This window comes from Podarcis gaigeae (assembly GCF_964106915.1).
Source record: "Podarcis gaigeae genome assembly, chromosome: 2".
NCBI classification, from domain to species: Eukaryota; Metazoa; Chordata; class Lepidosauria; order Squamata; family Lacertidae; genus Podarcis; species Podarcis gaigeae.
Window position 1 is genome coordinate 31,474,112 of NC_139679.1, and position 19,968 is coordinate 31,494,079.

The 19,968-nt window shown below is 47.1% G+C and overlaps 1 protein-coding gene across 1 annotated transcript; it reads right to left on the bottom strand.

The window, feature by feature from the left end:
* Window positions 1-694: 694 nt before the first annotated feature.
* CBX2 (chromobox 2) lies at window positions 695-12,454 on the bottom strand. Its single transcript, XM_083726201.1, has 5 exons — window positions 12,164-12,454; window positions 11,984-12,027; window positions 10,641-10,706; window positions 4,836-4,905; window positions 695-4,031 (listed from the first exon to the last, which is right to left on the bottom strand). The coding sequence occupies exons 1-5, from the start codon at window positions 12,233-12,235 to the stop codon at window positions 2,646-2,648; spliced, it is 1,638 nt and encodes a 545-aa protein (XP_083582327.1). The 5' UTR covers window positions 12,236-12,454; the 3' UTR covers window positions 695-2,645.
* Window positions 12,455-19,968: the final 7,514 nt, after the last annotated feature.

Here is a 19,968-nt window from a genome sequence, read left to right on the forward strand (position 1 = left end):
GCCTCATTCTCCCAATCAGCTCAGTGCAGGGATAGGCAGCCGAGCCTCCCACTTGCCTTGCAAAAGTGCCTCTTCTTATTGCAGCACAGCACCATTCCAAGGTCTTAGGGCTGAGGAAACAAGTAGGTGGGCTCAGTTCCTGAGCCCAAATACCTTCTTGGAATGATGCAACAGCAGAGAATGAAATGGTGCCTTTGCAAGCATTTTTCGCTCTATAAGACGCACCTGACCATAAGACACACCTAGTTTTTGGAGGAGGAAAACAAGAAAGAAAATATTCTGAATCCCAGAAGGCAGAACAGCAAGAGGGATTGCTGCGCAGCAAAAGCAACGCAAAACCTCTTCAGCGAAAGCATTGGGAGGAACGCTCCTGCTGCCCCAAAGAGGCTTCACACGGCAATCCCAGAAGCCAGAAAAGCAAGAGGGATCACTGCGCAGCAATCCCTCTTGCTGTTCTGGCTTCAGCGATAGCTGCACAGCCTCCATTCGCTCCTTAAGACGCACACACATTTCCCCTTACTTTTTAGGAAGGAAAAGGTGCATCTTATAGAGTGAAAAATACGGTAGTTTTTGGAGGACTGGCTGACTTTCCATAGCATGTCAATGGGAACATCACAGCACCACAGTGGGTACCACCCCAGTAAAACAGTTTTTAATTTGCTTAACAAAAATTAATAATGCCAAATAGTTAAGATTTTTTTTTTGGGGTGTACAGAAAACCTTTGGTACAGAAAACTCACTGGCTAGCCACCCTTGATCTAGACATCCTCTGCTCCTACCCGTTTCCCCCTCTGAGCAGGCTATGGTCTTGGGGTATGCTGAAGTCCTGACAAGCTAGAAGGGAGACAAGTCAAATTCTGACAGAAATAAACATGCTGCTCGGTGCTAGTGCAAACCTGGATTACAGGTTTGACCCATAGGAAACATCTATTTTGGGAGAAGCAAAACAGACTCAAACTGAGTCACATCTTGACTTCAGGCAAGTTCAGGCTCAACACAAATGTTGACCTCTCTGGTTCAGTCACTGGTAAGAAGGGAAGGGTGATGTCACAACGAACCCTTCCTGTAACTACAAATCACAAGGAGAACTTTGACTCTGCATCATGTGTGTGAAGGCTGCCGGATCTACATGCAGCCCAAAACATCAGTAAGGGAGAAGAAACCTGAGCTCCCCATCCAAATGTTAGATGCATGGGATGTTTTGTATCAAGCTTGCGAGCAAGAATGCGGAGGAAGAGATCGGTCCAATAGAAACCCTAAGGATCTGTTGCCCAAATGCCCTCAGTTAAATTTGATTGGCAGATATCAGCAACATTCTCGCTCATCAAAACCCCAGGACTACAAAATGTCTACATGGAGTACTACTGAGTGAACTCCGCTTCTATTTTTTCTCTGTGAGGAAAATATATAAATATGCATACACACCTACATATATACAGGGTGAGTCCTTTAAGAGATGCCCCGTGGATACAGAGTACACATGTTCCACGGGGCCTCTTTTAAAAGACTCCCTCTGTATAACCATTTATCACCAGTGCACGTATGGATTTTTTCTGCATATAAGCATGTTTGGAAGCCACAACTGGCCACGGCTTCATCAAACATGAATGCACAGCTAAACTCTTAACAATGATTCACATGTGTTTCCCATGTAATTTTTTTTGCGATGGGCAAAAAGTATCCCTCAAACACACCCCTGGTGCTAATAAGGAAAAGGATCCTGGATTCCCCACTCTGAGCAGCTTCATGCAAGTGAAAAAGGGTGTCATGAGCAGACCTCAGAGACTGTTTTATTGGAACGATTTCCTGTACACTGCAGCACAAGCGTTCCTAGATCGATCTGGCGCTTCCAGGGGCCAATGTTCAACCTGAGCCTTTTGAAGCAGCCCACTGCCAGTTTGGCCTCGCAACAAGCAGCACTCTCAGGCCCAGCCCCAAAAGCTCCGAGGGCAATGCCCACTTCTAGACCATCCCCCTTTGCTTCCAAATCCAAGGCATCGACTTAAGGAAATGTAAACATCATTCTCGTTTCATATGCTCTCTTGCAGCCTCCTAAATTCGCATTCGGGTTTAGATTGGGTTTCACTGTCCTAGGAAATGACAAGGTTTGAATGTGGATAGTTTGGTGGAAGGAATGAGGAATTTGTTTTCCTTGGAGAACACAAATGTTATTGTACTGGAGACTTGCTCTCCCAACTTACCAGGCGGCTAGATCTCCATTTCTCTCTGCCATTTCTAACTCATAAAGCTAAGAAGTCCCCAAGCACAGCAAAACCTGGGCTACCAGCCTTTGCCCTCCTCTATAATGGCTGGTTTCAACAAGTAAAGCCATTCCTCTTGAGAAAGAGAGTCCCCCACCGCATCACATATATTTTGGCAGCTGCGTTAACAACTTGGCTCCCGAGATGAACCCACTGCATGCTTCAGGGAGTTTCCATAGATAAAACTACAGGCCGGAAGCTACCATGGTCAACCACTACAGAGCCTCCCAATGCAGAGTGACTGCGTCATAGCATATAGCTTATGAAGGGTGGGAGCAGCTGGGTTTTGTTTCCCCTTCTGGCATCCAAGGCAACAGTCAGGTAGAGTCAATGAGACAGGATGAGCGGGAGGGAAACCTATCTTCCCCCTGCATGCCTCCGAGCTCAGTAATGTCTAAGATTAAAAAAGCCAACACTGGTTGGTGATTCCTTGACAGTCACTGTGATCAGGTTAGCTGTCACGTCTGTGACAAAGACGTGCTCGATGAGGCTGCGAGTGGGCTTCCAGTCCTGGCTAGTCTGGACGGAGACAGACATGTTCTGGCCTGCTCTGGGGAAAGAAGAAGAATCTCTGTCTGAATCGGAGCTCGTCTCCTCTTCTCCGGTGCTCATCTCAGAGAGGGCCGAAGCCTTGTGGTTCTCTGCTGCGGGGCACCCCTCCTGGGCACACGGAGGCTTGCCGCTTTTGGCGGCTGCATCCCTCTCGCCCACAGCTGCTCGTTGTGCCGGCTTCTCACTTTTGCGAGGGTCTGCACCTGCCAACGCTGCCCCTGCGTTTGTGGCGTTTGAGCCGCTGCCAGGCCCGGCATTGCCCTTGCCCACCCCTGTGCTCACAGCAAGGCTGCCGCCGGTGCCCTTGGCCACAGTCCCACAAGCATGGCGAGAAAGGTTGCCTGTGGAATTCATCCCATTTTTCACACTCTGCAGATTTAAAGCTTGGAGGTTGAGCTCTTGGTTGGAAGCTGGGTGGTTGTTGGCTGAGCCGGCGGGGGGCTTGCTGCCATTGTGCAAGTTCTGGGCGCCAGCACCGTACCCTGTTTTCTGCTCCCCCAATGCGCTGCTGCTGCTGCTGCCAGGCCTCTTTGTCACCTTGGAGCCTTGCACGGTCAACTCCAGATCCCCGCCGGCTTTCTGGTTTTTCAGTTTTAAATCGAGCCCCAGGCCACTCTTGCAGGACATGGCTGACTTGAGTGTCAGTCTCCCCACGGCAGAGGCATCTGCGGAGTTCTGGTTCTGCGACATCCTGCTCATATAATGTACGATGGAGCTCTGCCAGCTGATGCCGCAGTTGGGGCTCCCAGACGAGGTGCTTTTCACAATACTGGAGAGGTTGTCGGTGGAGGAAGCCCCGGAACAAAACCCACCAAATGCACCTTGGGCTTCCTTCATGTGGGATTTAAGCATGGCAATGCCAGAACTCTGAGCATTGTGTTGCGGCTGCATCTTGCTCATTAGTTTGGGAGCTCCTCCTCCGCCTCCCATCTCCTTTTGGTTTGTTTTCAGCACCTTTGTCAGGTTGACAGTCCTCTTCGCTGCCTTCTGCTCCGGAGGCAGAGGCTTCCGCCCACGCTTCTTCCTAATAGGGTCCTTATTCTCAGGTTTGGCAACCAGGATCTGAGCTTTCTTTTGAGGCACTGGGTGGCTCTCTCTGCTCCGCTGACCTCTTTTGGTCTCAAGGTCACTTTCATCCTCTTCATCGGAGGAGGAAGATGAGGAGGAGCTTGAGGAAGAAGAGCTGCTGGATTTGCTTTTTGCAGGCACCTCCGGTTCCTTTAAAAACAAAGTAACACACACATGCAAAGAGTAGGAGCGACATTAATATGCTCTGCTTCTTCAGTACAGTGGTACCTCAGGTTAAGTACTTAATTCATTCTGGAGGTCCGTTCTTAACCTGAAACTGTTCTTAACCTGAAGCAACACTTTAGCTAATGGGGCCTCCCGCTACCGCCATGCGATTTCTGTTCTCATCCTGAAGCAAAGTTCTTAACCCGAGGTACTATTTCTGGGTTAGTGGAGTCTGTAACCTGAAGTGTATGTAACCCGAGATACCACTGTAATACTGTCAGTGAAGGTTTTTGAAGGGCCGCTGCATGGAAAGTCCATCAAAGCAGAGAGATCTACTTTATTACAAAACATTTTAAAAGCCCTAGTAACTTCCTGTTATTACAAAAAAAACCATCTGGTTCTCTCTTGTGGCATGCCGATACTTAAGACCATGCAGCCTTACATAAAACTTTTAAGTAAGATTCTAATAATAACAATATGCTACCTGGACAACTATTTAATTTTCAGAACTCAGAAAACTATTTCCACTTTCCCTGGCTTCAAAAAGGAAATGTTTCTGGATACAGGCATTATTTAGTTTCCTGATTGCCCATGGAGACTCCAGGGGACCGGGCACACACAACCAGCTGTGGGATAAAGCCACAGAGGGCACAAGACACACTTTCTAACAGAGGCACATGAATTATGTCTTTATGCAAGCAAGCATGTGTCCTCTCCCCACCCCCCCACCCCAGTCTGCTGCACTAAACATCCATTTCTAGCTTCCTCCCAGAAATCACCATTACTTACAACGTTCTTCCTGGGTCTGCCTCTAGGTCGTTTGCCCCTCTTCCGATTTTGCACCTCCTTCTCATGCTCCCTGAAAAGACAACAAAATGACAGTGCAGTTCTCAAAGATTCCATGGGTGAATAAAGACCATGGGTTTACCATTTTGAGAAATGTAGGAAAGTATGTCCATTTTTCAAATAAATGCCAGCATTTGACAATGCAGATGACCCTGCCTGGTTCTGTAGTATTCCATGGCTGGTGTTCTGCCATCCCTAGCTTATTGACCTGCTTCGTTAAAGGTAAAGGTAAAGGGTACCCCTGCCCATACGGGCCAGTCTTGACAGACTCTGGGGTTGTGCGCCCATCTCACTCAAGAGGCCAGGGGCCAGCGCTGTCCGGAGACACTTCCAGGTCACGTGGCCAGCGTGACATCGCTGCTCTGGCGAGCCAGAGCCGCACACGGAAACGCCGTTTACCTTCCCGCTGGTAAGCGGTCCCTATTTATCTACTTGCACCCGGAGGTGCTTTCGAACTGCTAGGTTGGCAGGCGCTGGGACCGAGCAGCAGGAGCGCACCCCGCCGCAGGGATTCGAACCGCCGACCTTTCGATCGGCAAGTCCTAGGCGCTGAGGCTTTAACCCACAGCGCCACCAGTGTCCCTGCTTCGTTACTAAGCAGTAAAAGACATTTGCCCTACCCACCCCTCTGTACATTACTGCTATTTGCTACTTTTCCCTGGTTATATGTGTGCAGAAGTAGATGATATATTCTGTTTTTGTTATCTCAAAAGTTTAATGGCACTGTTCCAAAGAGATCAAAAACGCATTTTTTCCTTCTCTCTGGAGTTGCTCTCTTAGGAAAAAATTCTGGTGTTTTACAAATAAGACTGATTCTTTTTAAGTTTTGAGGTGGTCTATTGTGCAAGCAATTTAATATTATCCATTTGCATTCTGTACACATGAATTTTTAGTAGTTTGTGCATTTGTGCACAACACACACACGTAAAGATGACTATGGTTTCAGAGATATTAGTTTTTCATTGAAGAGAAATACTTAAATGTCAAAGCATAAGTATTTTTAAAAAATGCATTAAACTTGCATGTACTGTACTTCTTTCTTTTGTAGTACACAAGCAACACTAGAAATGGAAATCTGAACATGAAAACTGAAGGTGACAAAGCAGCAGGGAAAATAAGCTGTCCTTAAAAGAGATGACTCACACAAAACTCTATAGCTGGAGAAATATTTCCCCACTAATCACTAGCAACTGATTATTAATACCAATGACTATCCAACCAGAGGAAATGTGGGGAAGCATTGCCATAAGAACACAAGACAAGCCTGCTATTTTGTAAAGCTCTCCCGCCCTGCATACACATGAGAATGTGGTAGAACCTGATGATATACCATATATTTACATTAATACAGCTGAACCACCATGGAGTGGAAACTTTACGTGGCAAGTAATTTGTTTGTATTCAACTCACATCATGTATTATCTACTACATCAAGTGTATGTTATTTCATTTCACATATGTGATCTTCGTATATCCCCAAACATTTGGGTTTTTGGTTCTATTCCACCAACAGAGCAACACAATAGTTGTAATAAACCAAGATCAGAGATAAGCCACTACTATACTGATGGAATAGTCAACATATCCAATGTGTACCCAGACCAAGAGTGAATAAACACACACCTAGAAAACAATAAATAAAAAGCAGCAAGAAAAATGGTAAGTATGCCTACAGTAGCCCTGGAAAAAACACCGCAGCCCACCCAACCAGGGATTGTGCTGATGCCTACATGCTGCACACACAGAGAGGCAATGGACTCACAACAGGGACACCACCATTCTGAGTCACACACACACACAAGTAAACGCAAGGCAATGCAACTTTGCCCCCAAATCCATCAGCTTCAGCGGCTCAGTCTGTAGCACATGGCTGTGGGCTCCTCACAACCATTGTTTTGGAGCACAATAAACAAAGCAGGGGGAAGAGAACTTGCACAAGATCTTGCAAGGATCTTGGCATAGCTGCCATGGAACTTGCAAGGAAGAATGCACCTGCCCGGAGCAAGTCATTTTAACAACCCTACAGAGCAGCCTTCCTAAACCAGTTGCCCTCCAGATATTCTGGACTACAAGTCCCATCAGCCTCATCTAGCAGGGCTGTCTGTCTGGGACGTGGAAGTCCAGCCACGTGTGGAGGGCACTAGGTTGAGGAAGGCTGCTACGAAGGAACAGCTGTGTGCAGCTTAGTCACCGCTGTTGGTCATGAGTTGGGCCTCCCTTCTAGCTTATGCGGAACATGGTGTGGGGTAGACCCTGTGGTTTTGTGAAAACAGCTTGTAGGGAACGAGGGGAGATGCAGACTGAGAGAAACAAGCAATGGGTAGCATTTGCAGCACATAGTTCCTATTACTGGATGCACAGTAGTGAGTGGTGCCACCCAGATGCTCTTCCAATGCTCATGCTCAATGTGACCGGTGTGGGGAAGGGAGGTGAGAGACTGCATTGATGGAGTATATTACCTCCTTCCCCCAAACCACGAGTTGTAGCGGAACACTGTGCACACAGTGGCTGTTTGCCATGCTTCCTGCAACCAGGCTATGACCTTCCCTGCTCAAGATCAAAAATGACTTAAGCACCTTGTCTGTGGTAGCAATGGTTGGAGTGGGATGCCTGGCCTCTGATAACAGAGGGAATGCCTTCATTTTAAAAGGCGAGTGTCTCCCCTTTGTGTAGGAGACACTTCTCCCTATTCTGGTAGTGGGGGGACGGCAATGTGTTAGAGCAAGATAGTTCAGCCAATACACAGCACAGCGTTCATTCTAGCAAAGGGGCAGCGGGACAGAGAGAAGGGAAGCAGTTGTAGCAACTACACATTACAGCACATAATCCTGCTTCCTTTGTTTACCTGTGTGGGGTTTTCTGTCCAGGTACAAGCAGCCATGGGAGTGGAGTTGTGTGTTTGGCCGACCAGGTACTTGCTTGCTCTAGCCTGTGACACTCAATGTGCTCAACTTCCTGTGTGTTTTGAGACCAGGCTGCTCTGTGAAAAGTGCTCCATTTATGCACAGAGTGCCCTTTCGTCACAGCTTCCCATTGCCAGAGTCGCCTCTTCTGAACAATGCCCGTGGAGCCAGAGAAGTTATATTCATCCTGTGTTGGATTTTTATTATCTGGGGGAGGTGCACTGTGATTGGGCAGTAACATATACATCATACCCTATGGCTATTTTTATTTTATTTTATTCCCCATTTAAGTCAACAGAAGGAGAAATTATCTGCACCAGCTTTAACACTTGTGTAATGTCATTCTGCAAGTGGGGGTGTAGCTATGGATGAAAGAGATATAGAATCTGTCCCCCATGACTTCCCCATCCTATTTTGGCTGCTCCATCTGTTCCTTTTGCTGACGGAATGGCTGTGCTGTGCTGGGAGGTATAGAAAGGGCTTCTGACAAATCTTAAAGCCCCTTAAGCCAGTGTTAACTCTAGCACAGGTTTGCACCCTCAGTGACCAATGCACTACTATTAGTGGTACCTCGGGGTTAAGTACTTAATTCGTTCCAGAGGTCTGTACTTAACCTGAAACTGTTCTTAACCTGAAGCACCACTTTAGCAAATGGGGCCTCCTGCTGTTGCTGCGCCGCCGGAGCACGATTTCTGTTCTCATCCTGAAGCAAAGTTCTTAACCTGAAGCACTATTTCTGGGTTAGCGTAGTCTGTAACCTGAAGCGTATGTAATCCGAGGTACCACTGTATTTCTTTTAGCTGTTTCATTTCAGTTTCCAGCAAGCTCACACCCACACATTCTCCACCCCAAATTATATCTTCTGGTCACAAAAATCGTACAAAGTGGGGTGAATCAGAGTTCTTAGGTCAAGATTCTTCCTTTCAACAGAGACCAGATACCCACAAGGAGGTACAAGGAAGGCACACCACCAACACCCTTACGGTTGAAAGCACATTGTCCCTGAACACAAAGATTCAACTTCAAGTTATTTTACTGCTAGTACCCACCTTCTGTGAACCTACCAACTAAAAAAAAAAAAAAAAAAAGCTATTCAGGGCAGAGACCACCACAAGGCAACAAATTCTATGAAAGCCCTCCCCTTTCACAGTTGCAGCCTATCAGCTTCATGATTTCCGTTTTAAGAACGAATCATCTTTGACATTCAATATTTCCGTGCTACTCATGACATTCAAACCTCTATCATGCCCTTATCTTAGTAATATTGATTCAGATGATTAAACGGTGGGGGTGCATAGTCTTCAAGAGAATAGCTCAAATCTACAGATCATTTTAGTTATTACCTACCCTGCCCCTGTTACTTTCTCCAGTTGTGCATTGGGGGTGAAACAAGAACTCCTCTCATTTTTACTAAATGCAACCAGAGAGGCTCCATGGATACTACTTGCATGGGTAGGATGAACAGGTGAAAAAGAGAAACAGGCACCAGCACCTTGATCAGTTATGGTGGAAAAAGAAATTTCAGCAGGTGTTGCTGGAACAGGGTAGGGGACCAGGAGAGCTGCTTAGCCTCAAGCCACAGATATATATATATTTAAGGATGCATGTGGAACCGGAGCCACTACAGCTGCTGGGACTCAGCATATGTACTCTGAAAGCTGCTCAAGCTACCAAACAGAACTGCAAATATTTCTGTGGCTAGAGGTGGTTTGCAAGGTGGTTGGCTAGCCAAAACTGTTTGTTGTTACTGCAGAGTGAAGGAGGGCAAATACTATGTTAAGTCCCCGACTCTCACCACCAAAGACTAAGGCAGAAACCATGCAGCAGCTATTGGTGGTTTCACCTAGTGAATCTCCTCACCATTTGCCCGATGGTTAAGACAGTCTGCCCTAATATAAAGACCTTGGACTTAAGCCTGTCCAAATGAATAAACAAAGTTTGCCTTCTGTTCTGTTACCCAATCACTCATGTATGGAGAATTCCTTCAGGAACTCTTTGCAGTCTGCTTCAGATTTGACTATCGTAAGTTTTAGGCATTCTTAATTCTACAACTACAAACCGAAAACCCAAGAACAACACAGAACACCTCAAGTTGGAGACTTTTGAGCAAGGTAAGGGGGTTACAATATTTTCTTAACAGTTAGTAGAAATTGTTTCCAGTATTTTGTCACACATCTTTTCTAATTTTAGGTTGGGATTAATTTAATTGTAATTATTAATTATTATTATTTGCTATCTTATAAAGCAAACAGAAAAAAGTGGCTACTATAAGGCATTTGGAAGGAGAGTGCCAGCAATTTGAGACTGCCCTACTATTGCCAAAAGCTAACCAATTTTGCTTCTAAAGTTTCTCTTTTGTGAGTTTGGACATACAATGCGTCCCACTAGCAGCAGACTGGAGCTGAAACATACAAATACTTTACAAGCCATCAAGTTTAAGGACTTTTTTTTGCATGGCGCTGCCCTCTCATGCTACTTACATTATGTGTGTTGTTTACGCAGCACAGCAAGTGGGAGAGAGACTTTCAAATGAAGCCTACATTGTAGCCTAACACATGCAGGACAGAAGCAGGAAAAGCAAGCTACAGATTTAAGCATTGTTTGCAAACATCCCTCCCACAACAAGACGTGACTTTTTGAGTCTACCGAGACCACTAAACACACCAGGGCATTAAAACACTTTATATTTAGGTACCAAGGAAAGGCTGTCTTGAGTACTGCAATTTAGGGGGAACAATGAATACACAATGGTCTACTCTGTATTCTGTTTCCATAATCCCAGCTGGGCAGCCTAGAGGAACCCTCCTTCCCTCCCTCCCTGCCTCTCAGTTTGTGGCTTACTCACTTCTTCTGAAAGGCCAGGAGCAGCCTGGGATCAAGAATATTCTCTTCGGGTTCCCAGCTGTTATGCCTGGAAAAAAGTAACCAGTCACAGTAAACACAACCTTCTTTTTATAAAACAGGTAGTTAATAGCAGGCAAATGTCTACTGTTTTTTTATTTTTTAACTTTTGAGATCAAGCATGCCCATTTTATCAAAGATACCACACCCTAGAGTCTAGAAGTACCGTTTCATTACAATAACCCTCAGAAATGCTACAGCCCTAGCCGTACACAACCATCGCACTGGCAGATTTAAAACTGAACGTGGCTATGCTCTTAGAGTGAATTGAAAAAATAATTGATTGGGAAGGTGAGAATTTTTTTTTTGAACTGTGGGTCGTTAAGTGGGGTGAGAATTTAGCAGCACATGACAGGGTAGGTTCAATTTCCATAATGGAAAGGAGAGGAGAGCAGAAAAAGGAGTATTGGCTTGGCAAAGGGGAAACCTCAGGTGGATTATGAATAACTTGAGAACACACACACACACATGTATGTGCTAAGGGAGTAAAATGAGAAGTCAAGCAAGAAAAGGATGAAAGCAAACGGGGGTGGGGTGGGGGGGAAGCCTGGTTTGCAGGCGCAGCTGGCAGGAGGAGTAAACAGAGATGGTTGCCTCTTAGGTTGACAACCCTTCTCCCCAGCCTATGAGGTGGGGGGGGGGGAGGGAGGGAGAACACACCACATGCATCAGTTGATATCTCAGGTTTCAGAAGAGAATCCATAGACAACATGGGAAACAGTTGTGGCTTCTCTGCTGGAGCCTGGGGAATCCTAACAGCTCCCTCAGATCCTCTCCTCCGGTTCCAACCCCCCCCCCCTTACAAAAAGGGGTAGTGAAGGCGACCCATGGCATCTGGCCGTGGATTAATTTGGCAGAGTTAGCATATAACACAGGGAGAGAAGAAGTGAACAAAATCAAGGAGGTGCTGGAGACAGAGAGAAGCTAAGGCACCAATTATGGGTAAACAAAAGAAAGTCCAGCAGGAGGAAACGATGCCCTCCCACCCACCTCCCCGATTGTGGGGTAGGAAAGCGGGAGCCTCGCAGGGGGGAAACAACAAAAAACTAAAGTAACTTCCAAGCGTCTGGAAGCGCCGACCCGGGGGTGGTGTGGGGCAAGCGCCTCGGAGCCCCGTTTCTTCCTCTCGCTCTCTGCGCCCCCCTCCCCGCCTTGTCCCCCCCCCCCGCCCCAAACTCAGGGGTCGCCTGGGCCCAGCATCTCCCCGCGCTCAAGCCCCGCCCCTGGACCCCCTTCAGCTCAACGGCTGGCTGGCGCTCAGCTGCTGCGTTCATTGTCCGGACTCACTTGGAAGACCAGCCTCTCCACTTCACCAAATACTCCAGCTTGCCCTGCGGAGGAGAGAGAGAGAAAGGAAGAAAAGAAGGCGCGGGTTAGAGCCAGAGGCGACGCTGAGGAGGCGGCTGCTGCTGCTGCTCCCCGCCGGCTTGCCTGCCCGCTCCCTCGCCCGCCCGCCCGCCTGCCCACCTTGCGGAGCCGCTTGCTGAGGATGCACTCGGCGGCGAAGACCTGCTCTCCCACGCTGCTCAGCTCCTCCATGGCGCCGGCTGGCTCGGCTCGGGCTGCCGCCTGCCTCTCCCCCTCCGCTGCTTTGCTCGTAGCGGAGCCAGCGTTGTGCCGAGTACAACAAGGCGAGGGAGGCCCCGGGAGCGCGCGCTGCTGCTGCTTCTCCGCCGTCCTCCCTCGACTAGCAGGGCACGCGCGCGCGCTTCCCTCCGCCGCCAGCGCCTCACTGCCCGCTCGCCTTGGCTCCTTGGCGCACACAATGCAACGCGCGCGCAGCGGGCTCCGCCTCCCCACGCCCAGCTCAGGGGCTCCCCAAATTCCCAGCGAGCCAATGAGGAGCGGGGAAGGCGGGGCCAAAGCTGCTTCTGGCGGAGGGAAGAAGCCAAGCGGCCGGCGCTATTGTCTCACGCGGCGCTTTCCTATCCCTCCTCTGGGGATCGGGCAGTTGGGTCGGAGCGCGCGGGTGGCTGGTTCCTGGAGTTTAATCCTTGGGGGGAAAGAAGACAAGCGCTTCGGACAGATTTTCATTTTTTACTGCACCGTCCCGGCGGATACGCTCAAGTCAGTCCTGAATAAGCGCCGGCGGCGAGGACTTCCAGGGAACTTTGTCTGAAGTTGGCCCTCGTTTTGGACCTGCGCTGCTGCGAGCAGAGCTTTCCTTGCCAGCACCTCGTCGTCTTCCAAAGGGGGCCGGAGTGGGGAGGCCGGCGTGTGAATCCCGAGGGCACCGCATGGATCGGTTTGTAGGGGCGCCCCGGAAAGGGTCCCCATCGTGACAGCCCCCTTCCTCTTTGCACATCAGCCGGACCGTATCGAATTGGAAGGACAGCTGGCACCCGCCGACAAATCGTCACATAAATGGGCTTACAATGGTTTTATTAACTGATGCATTAATAAATTTGTAAATACAAAGCAGCCCCCTCCTACCATTTTTTTAAAAAAACAACACCTTCCGTATTTGGATTGAATATTTGAAAAACAGAGGTGGAAAAGGAGACCAAACTTTAGCTCGTTCGTATCCCATAAATGGCGTTGTGAGGTGCAGTGCAATACTTAGAAGTAAGCCCCATTGAGTTTAGTTGGAGTTACCTCGGGGTAACTGCGCATAGGATTGCAGCTGAAGCAAGTGAGCTTCGAGGCAGAAATTAGACCTCATTCCTGTGAGCTTTTGGGGTGATCTTACAACAATCTCTTAGGACATGTCATCCCCATTCTGCAGTATGGGAATAAAGATGCAGACTGTCCTTACAGGACTGTTGCAAATATTATCAAGGTGATGTCAGTGAAGCTGTTGGAACATCCTAACAAGCAGCACTATACAAATGGGAATGGTGCTATTGTGTCAGGAGGACCCTTGAAAGTAATGTGATATTTAGTCCCTTCGTTTTAACACAGAAGGATCCCCCTCCTCTATATTCTGTCAGTCAGTTCATTATGGTGTTTGCCTCATAAGCAAATAGACATTTACACAACCCGAGTTTTAGTAAGATTTATCCCTAATTTATCCCCAGAGTGGCTGGGGAAACCCAGCCAGATGGGCGGGGTATAAATAAAATAAAAATAATAATAATAAAAAACCAAACACGACAACTCTGCAGAACAGATTTCCCTTCTGTGAGGCACCATAGCCCTACAGTGCCTTGATTTGAGATGTTGATTGCTCGGAAAGTAATGCTAGAAAAAGGCAAAATTTCAGTCACAGGAGAGAGGAGAAATGGAAGGGAAGGTCCACAGGAAGGAGTAACTATTTTGTAAATAATGATATGCTGTCTGACTGCAAAGAAAATACTCTTCCTGACAAGTGCACTTTTTGAGCACTTGAGGAGACCTCACGTAATCTTTACTCTGTGCTTTTTTGGGGGGGGGCAGGGAGAGAGCATCCCAGCCCAGAGAAAACGAGGTGGCAAAGAACCTCATCCCTCTGAAGCTCAGAAATAGGAAGGAATGTTGGGGAGAGAAGAGGCCATGTCTCTGGATGAATTAAGCAGACAACTGCTTTGGGCAATGCATAATGAGCAGCTTCAAAGGAAACATATATCCTGCCACTTCCTGAGAAGTGGGGTGGGGGTGAATTTTAGCTGGAGCTGAATTCACGGCAGGCAGATCTGACTATTACTATTAGACGTGAGATTAAGTGGAACTCCCATGTGCGGAGACAATTTAACATTGGAGCTGAATGCTGGGGACAAAACAGCAGGAGAAGGCTATTGCCCTGTACCTTGCTTTGTAACTTCATAGAGGCATCTTGTTGCCATCTTGGGGTATTTGCCAAGTGAGCACAAGGGCAGGGCCTTCTCTGTGGTGGTGCTGTGGTTCCGCAACATCACCCCAATTATTTGTGCATTTCAGTTATCTCTTTTCTTGCAAGTAGCATTAACACCACCAACATATTGTTACATGCATCCCAAGTCAGGGCTGTAGCTAAAGGGCAGCAGCAGGTGTGTGTGTGTGGTAGCTGAGGTGTCAGCCCCAGATGAAGCCTCCAAGGGGTGCCACTGAGGCTCCCAGCTTGCGGGGAGGGGAGAGCAGAAAAAATGGGGGGGGGCAATCCTCCTTCCCCTTTCTCCCTGTCTGTCTTTGGAACTGTGTGTAAAAGAGAATTTTCTCATTCTAGATGAACCTGGCCTATTTTTTTTCTCAGGGAAATATGAGTAGTCCCATCTTCGAAAATTCTAAAGCAACAACTTTAAAGTATTTTCATTTCAGCCTGCTTTTAATTACGGTAATTGTTGTTTGCTTTCATTAAATTCTAAGAGGGGCGTAACGTAGTTTTAGGTGGATGATTATTAGGTTGGCTCAATTATTATTATTATTATTATTATTATTATTATTATTATTATTATTATTATTTATACCCCAGCCACTCTAGGCAGCTCCCAACAGAACACTAAAAACACGATAAAATATCAAACATTAAAACTTCCCTAAACAGGGCTGCTTTCAGATGTCTTTCCTAAACAGGGCTGCTTTCACGGCTGCTTTCAGATGTCAAAAGTCAGATAGTTGTTTATTTCCTTGACATCTGATGGGAGGGCGTTCCACAGGGCTGGTGCCACTACCGAGAAGGCCCTCTGCCTGGTTCATTAGTATTGATCTATTTTATGAAATTTTGTCCATTTGAAGAGAGGATATGGTGCCCTAAAACCATGTATATAAAACCAGGCCATATGAACAGACGCTTAAGGATTATGTAAATAAAGGACTGCAAAATAAAAGTTCGTGACTTGCAATTCAGATGAATGGAAAAGAGGAAACTTTCAAACACATGAACTTCTAAGATAGTTCTTTCTTCCTCCTCCTCCTCCTCTTCTTCTTCTTCTTCCAGGGCTGACTTTTAACAGGGCACATGCAAGAGAGGAGGATCCAGTTCACTATAATCATTTGTGCCTCTGGTTAGCAGATTTGTCAATGGTACCAGTGTTAGGACATAATAAGGCAAGTGTTATTGGGTGTTCAGCATTCCATGCTGAACATTGGCACCAGCTGCTCATGAATGTGATCAAACCTACAGTCTATTCACAAATACTGGGCCCAATGTATAGGAGGCAGGCAGAGAGCAATTCAGCCCAATCCTATGCATGTTTACCCTGAGGTAAATTTAATAGAACTAACCTCCAACTAAGTGCACATAGGGTTGCTGCATTAATGATTGATGCCTTGAGCACTGCCTCTTGATTAGTTATGTAAAGGTTTATACTACGCTTTGACTTTTCTGGAAAAAAGAAGATGTAAAAAAATGTCAGCATCAGGACAGGCTTTAGAGATGGGGGAGGGACAGCTTGCCTTTGTCTGAGCTTACCGCTTGCAAAGTTCTATTAAAAATTAGTCCATGAAAGCTTATAATAAATTTGTTAGTCTTTAAGAAGCAACCAAACACTATGTTGTTCAGTAATGCAAACAGTATAGTTCTAAGTGACTTAAGGCTTATACAAACTTAAACCAGAGCTTTTGGATTCCTAAAGCCAAAACAAAACAAAAACTCCAGAATCCTGAAAATTAGTTCTGTTGTATTGTATGTGTTTTAAAACACAAATAACAAACATCACACAGTGGTGAGGAGGGCATGGTTTGTTTTTTTTGCAGGAATTTGAAGAAGCTAAGAGTTTGGGGTTAGGAGGGACTGGCTAAAGTTGGAGTATGTGAGAGCATATTCAGTGGACGAATGGGGGTTTCTTGTTAAGATTTAAAAATGGTGCTATCTTACTGTGAATGAATTGCTATTAAACTTTTTTATGCTTCTGCTGACAACATTTTCTTTTTAGCTGTAGTTGGCAATGCTCTTCCTTTGAAACGTCTCTGGGTGTCTTCAGTTGAACATGTCAGAATAAACCGCTTTTATTTCCAAATAAGCACTGGTCTGTTTCTTCTTTTTTGTAAAGCATACTTGAATTGCCGAATTGATCAGTTTCTAATCGTACGCAGGGCCTTCAACGGTAACTCTTCCTTTCCCACTCCTTGTAATTAAAAACCCAAGCTGTGTCACTGGGTTATACATTATTGACACTCCTCCTTTCCACTCCCAGGAGTCTCTGGGGGAAAGTCACACGCTTCAGATGTATGGTGTGTATGGAACCCTAAATGCTACTACAGTGGTACCTCGGGTTAAGTACTTAATTCGTTCCAGAGGTCCATTCTTACCCTGAAACTGTTCTTAACCTGAAGCACCACTTTAGCTAATGGGGCCTCCTGCTGTTGCCGCACCGCTGGAGCACAATTTCTGTTCTCATCCTGAAGCAAAGTTCTTAACCTGAAGCACTATTTCTGGGTTAGCGGAGTCTGTAACCTGAAGTGTATGTAACCTGAAGCGTATGTAACCCGAGGTACCACTGTAGTTACATTCATGATGGACTCTTTCAACATTTTTAGAAAACATGTAAAAAGTGCATATTAATTCCTTCTTTTGGTAACGGAAGGTTAGAATTCAGATGGGTCAACAGCACAGCAACAGCAAGTGGTCCTGATATATTAAAGGACAACATTTGTCTCTCAATCAGAAGGCAATACAGAGTCAAGTCAAGTCCTGAAAGACACCCAGATGTCAGCTGGACATTACAGCAAAGCTAATAAATCAGTATAATTGGGTGGCCAAGGACAAAGGCTATAGCAGACTTCAATGTTAAACAAGTGGGCATCTAGGTTTCTCCATATTATGTTCACGGATGCCAAAAGTGCCAAAATTCTCCAGAACTCTTCTTGAGAAATGTGGGGCTGAAGAGACAAACTGGTTTGCTGTTAAAGCCATGAAGTCTGCAAGAGATAGCAGACTTGATTAGGGTTTTCTAGATACTATGCAGGTTTCAGGTAACACCTAAGGTAGGGATGAATGAGGAAACAACATGGGCAATTCACCATTTTTCAAAACATAAAATCCACCAGTTCTTTAGATCTATGTCCAGCCTTAAGAGAGAAACACGGGCTCCTCATGGACAAGAACAGCAAGAAACAGATACACAGCAATTTTAATGTTGTTGAAGCCACAGAGATGAATTTTTGGTGGGGTAGGACAAAGTCAACAGAAGCCAAATCAGGTAGTTTTATCTAGCTGTTGGAGGGGATGTATCCTCAGAATAAAGTCCCATAATTATTCTGATATAAAATGATTTCCCTCCAGTTTAGCATTGCCCTCTTGAGCAGGTAAATTCAGTATTCTCCGAAGTCACAGAAAAAGCAAAGATAGCTTTTTTTGACCCTTAAGGGAAAAACCCGAAATCCATTGTAGGGCAATAGCTTTATTGGGTCAGACAAAATGCCATGCAATATACCATATACCATATTTTTCACTCTATAAGATGCACCTAGTTTTTAGAGGAGGAAAAGAAGAAAGCAACGCAAAGCCTCTTGAGCAAAGAGAGGCAGGAGCGCTCCCACTGCGCTCCCGAGGCTTTGCATGGCTATCGCTGAAGCTAGAAGAGCAAGAGGGATCGGTGCGAACCGATCCGCCTTGCTCTCCTAGCTTCAGCGATAGCTGCACAGCCTGCATTCGCTCCATAAGACGCACACACATTTCCCCTTACTTTTTAGGAGGGCAAAAGTGTGTCTTATAGAGCGACAAATACGGTAGTGAGCAAGCATTTGAGTTCTTGCAGTCTATTAGCCAAGACTTCTCTGAGGCAGTGGGGGCAGGGGGCTTTCCCAGTCAAGGACTGCATTCCCTGAATGTGGCTGCACTGGTAATCGGTAGGGAGCAGTGGCGTAGCGTGGGGGGTGCAGGGGGGGCTGGCCGCACCGGGCGCAACATCTGGGGGGGGGCGCGCTCGCACTCGCAGCTCTCTGCCCCTACCTGGCTCACTCACTCTCTCTCACTGCAGTGCTGGCTGTGCGAATCCGATCCGAGCCGCTGGGTCGCCACCCACTGTGGAGGGGATGGGTGCCAGGCGTGCAGTGCGGAGAGAGAGCGAGGGACTATCTGGGAGAGGGACAGTGCAGCGCAGCACTGAGCGCAGGAGAGAACCACACCAGAGCAGACCAGGCAGCAGCAAGAAGCCGGCAGCGGCGGCAGATTAGGGGTTAGGGGGCGCAAATTACTTGCCTTGCCCCGGGTTAGGGGGCGCAAATAACTTGCCTTGCCCCGGGTGCTGACAACCCACGCTACACCGCTGGTAGGGGGTTGCATGCTAGTGGCAAGCGGAGCCACCCTTTTTCTCTCTTGCTTCCTGCCACTCCCTTGTCTCTCCTGCTCCAGAGGTCTGAGACGATTGCCTGCAGAGAGCTTTTGAAATCAGGCTGAGGGCCAAGCGTTGCCTACCACCTCCCTACCCTAAGGGAAAGTGAGAGAGCTTTGCAAGCCAATGTACATGATTACCCACTCATTCGTTTTCAGGTACCCTACTCTGGTGGTCTTACAGAAAACTGGAACCTTCTCCGTTTTCGATGGGGGAATTGACAAGCTGGCCTTGTGTTCACACACGGCTGAGTAAGCTAGAATGGTTCTCCTTGAGCCCCTGTTTTACCCTCTGACTACAGGGCCTCCAAGTCTAAGGAAGAATAAGAGGAGTCAGTCAGCTGAGCCTCCAGGCCTGGCAGGGGGAATTTCTGATTGTTTCCTTGCTCAGCAACCATGGAGCACCTTGGGCATTTTCAAAATGAGATCCTGACTCATCTAGACAGGGCCTCCCCATTCCACTTCTTACCCAGGTATGCCAGAAATCCTTGGAATGTTTTATGCTGTATGTCGCAGAAGGCAAAACGATGTAAATTTTTCAAGTAGCTAGGCTTGGAGTATACTTTGTGGGGAAAGGAAAACATGACATTTGGACATGTGGTATGGAATTAATTATGCTCGTTAACAGCAGCACCAGTCTCTATGCCCCTTGGCTATCACAGCCATTAAGTGCTTTTCTCTGTCTACTCAATGGGGTCGCTGTCTTTCCCCCTGTTGCTCTCTGTGGGGCTCAGGGAATGGGGGGTGGGGCAGGTGCTACAGATTGGTTCACCCACTCTTAGAGGTCAGGGGCATACATTTATGTATGGCCTCCTGTCATGTGAGAAGCTCATCTTAGAAGGCTGAAAGTCAGCTGCTTCACCAACGTTTTCACACCTCGCTGCCAAGCTTCTGGCATCTCAGGATGTGGGGGGATGCTCCCCACAGCCCCAGCTTGGGGAAGTGGAGAACAGAAGAGCTGTTTTCTTCCACATGCGTTAAGGATTGCATCAAAGTTTGTTCTCCAAGTTACCCCCACTGCCAGATGTGAAGCAGGGGTAACCAGAGAAAGGGCCTCTTTGGGATAGCATCCCTTGATGGAATTACCTCCCCAGGTGCCCACAAT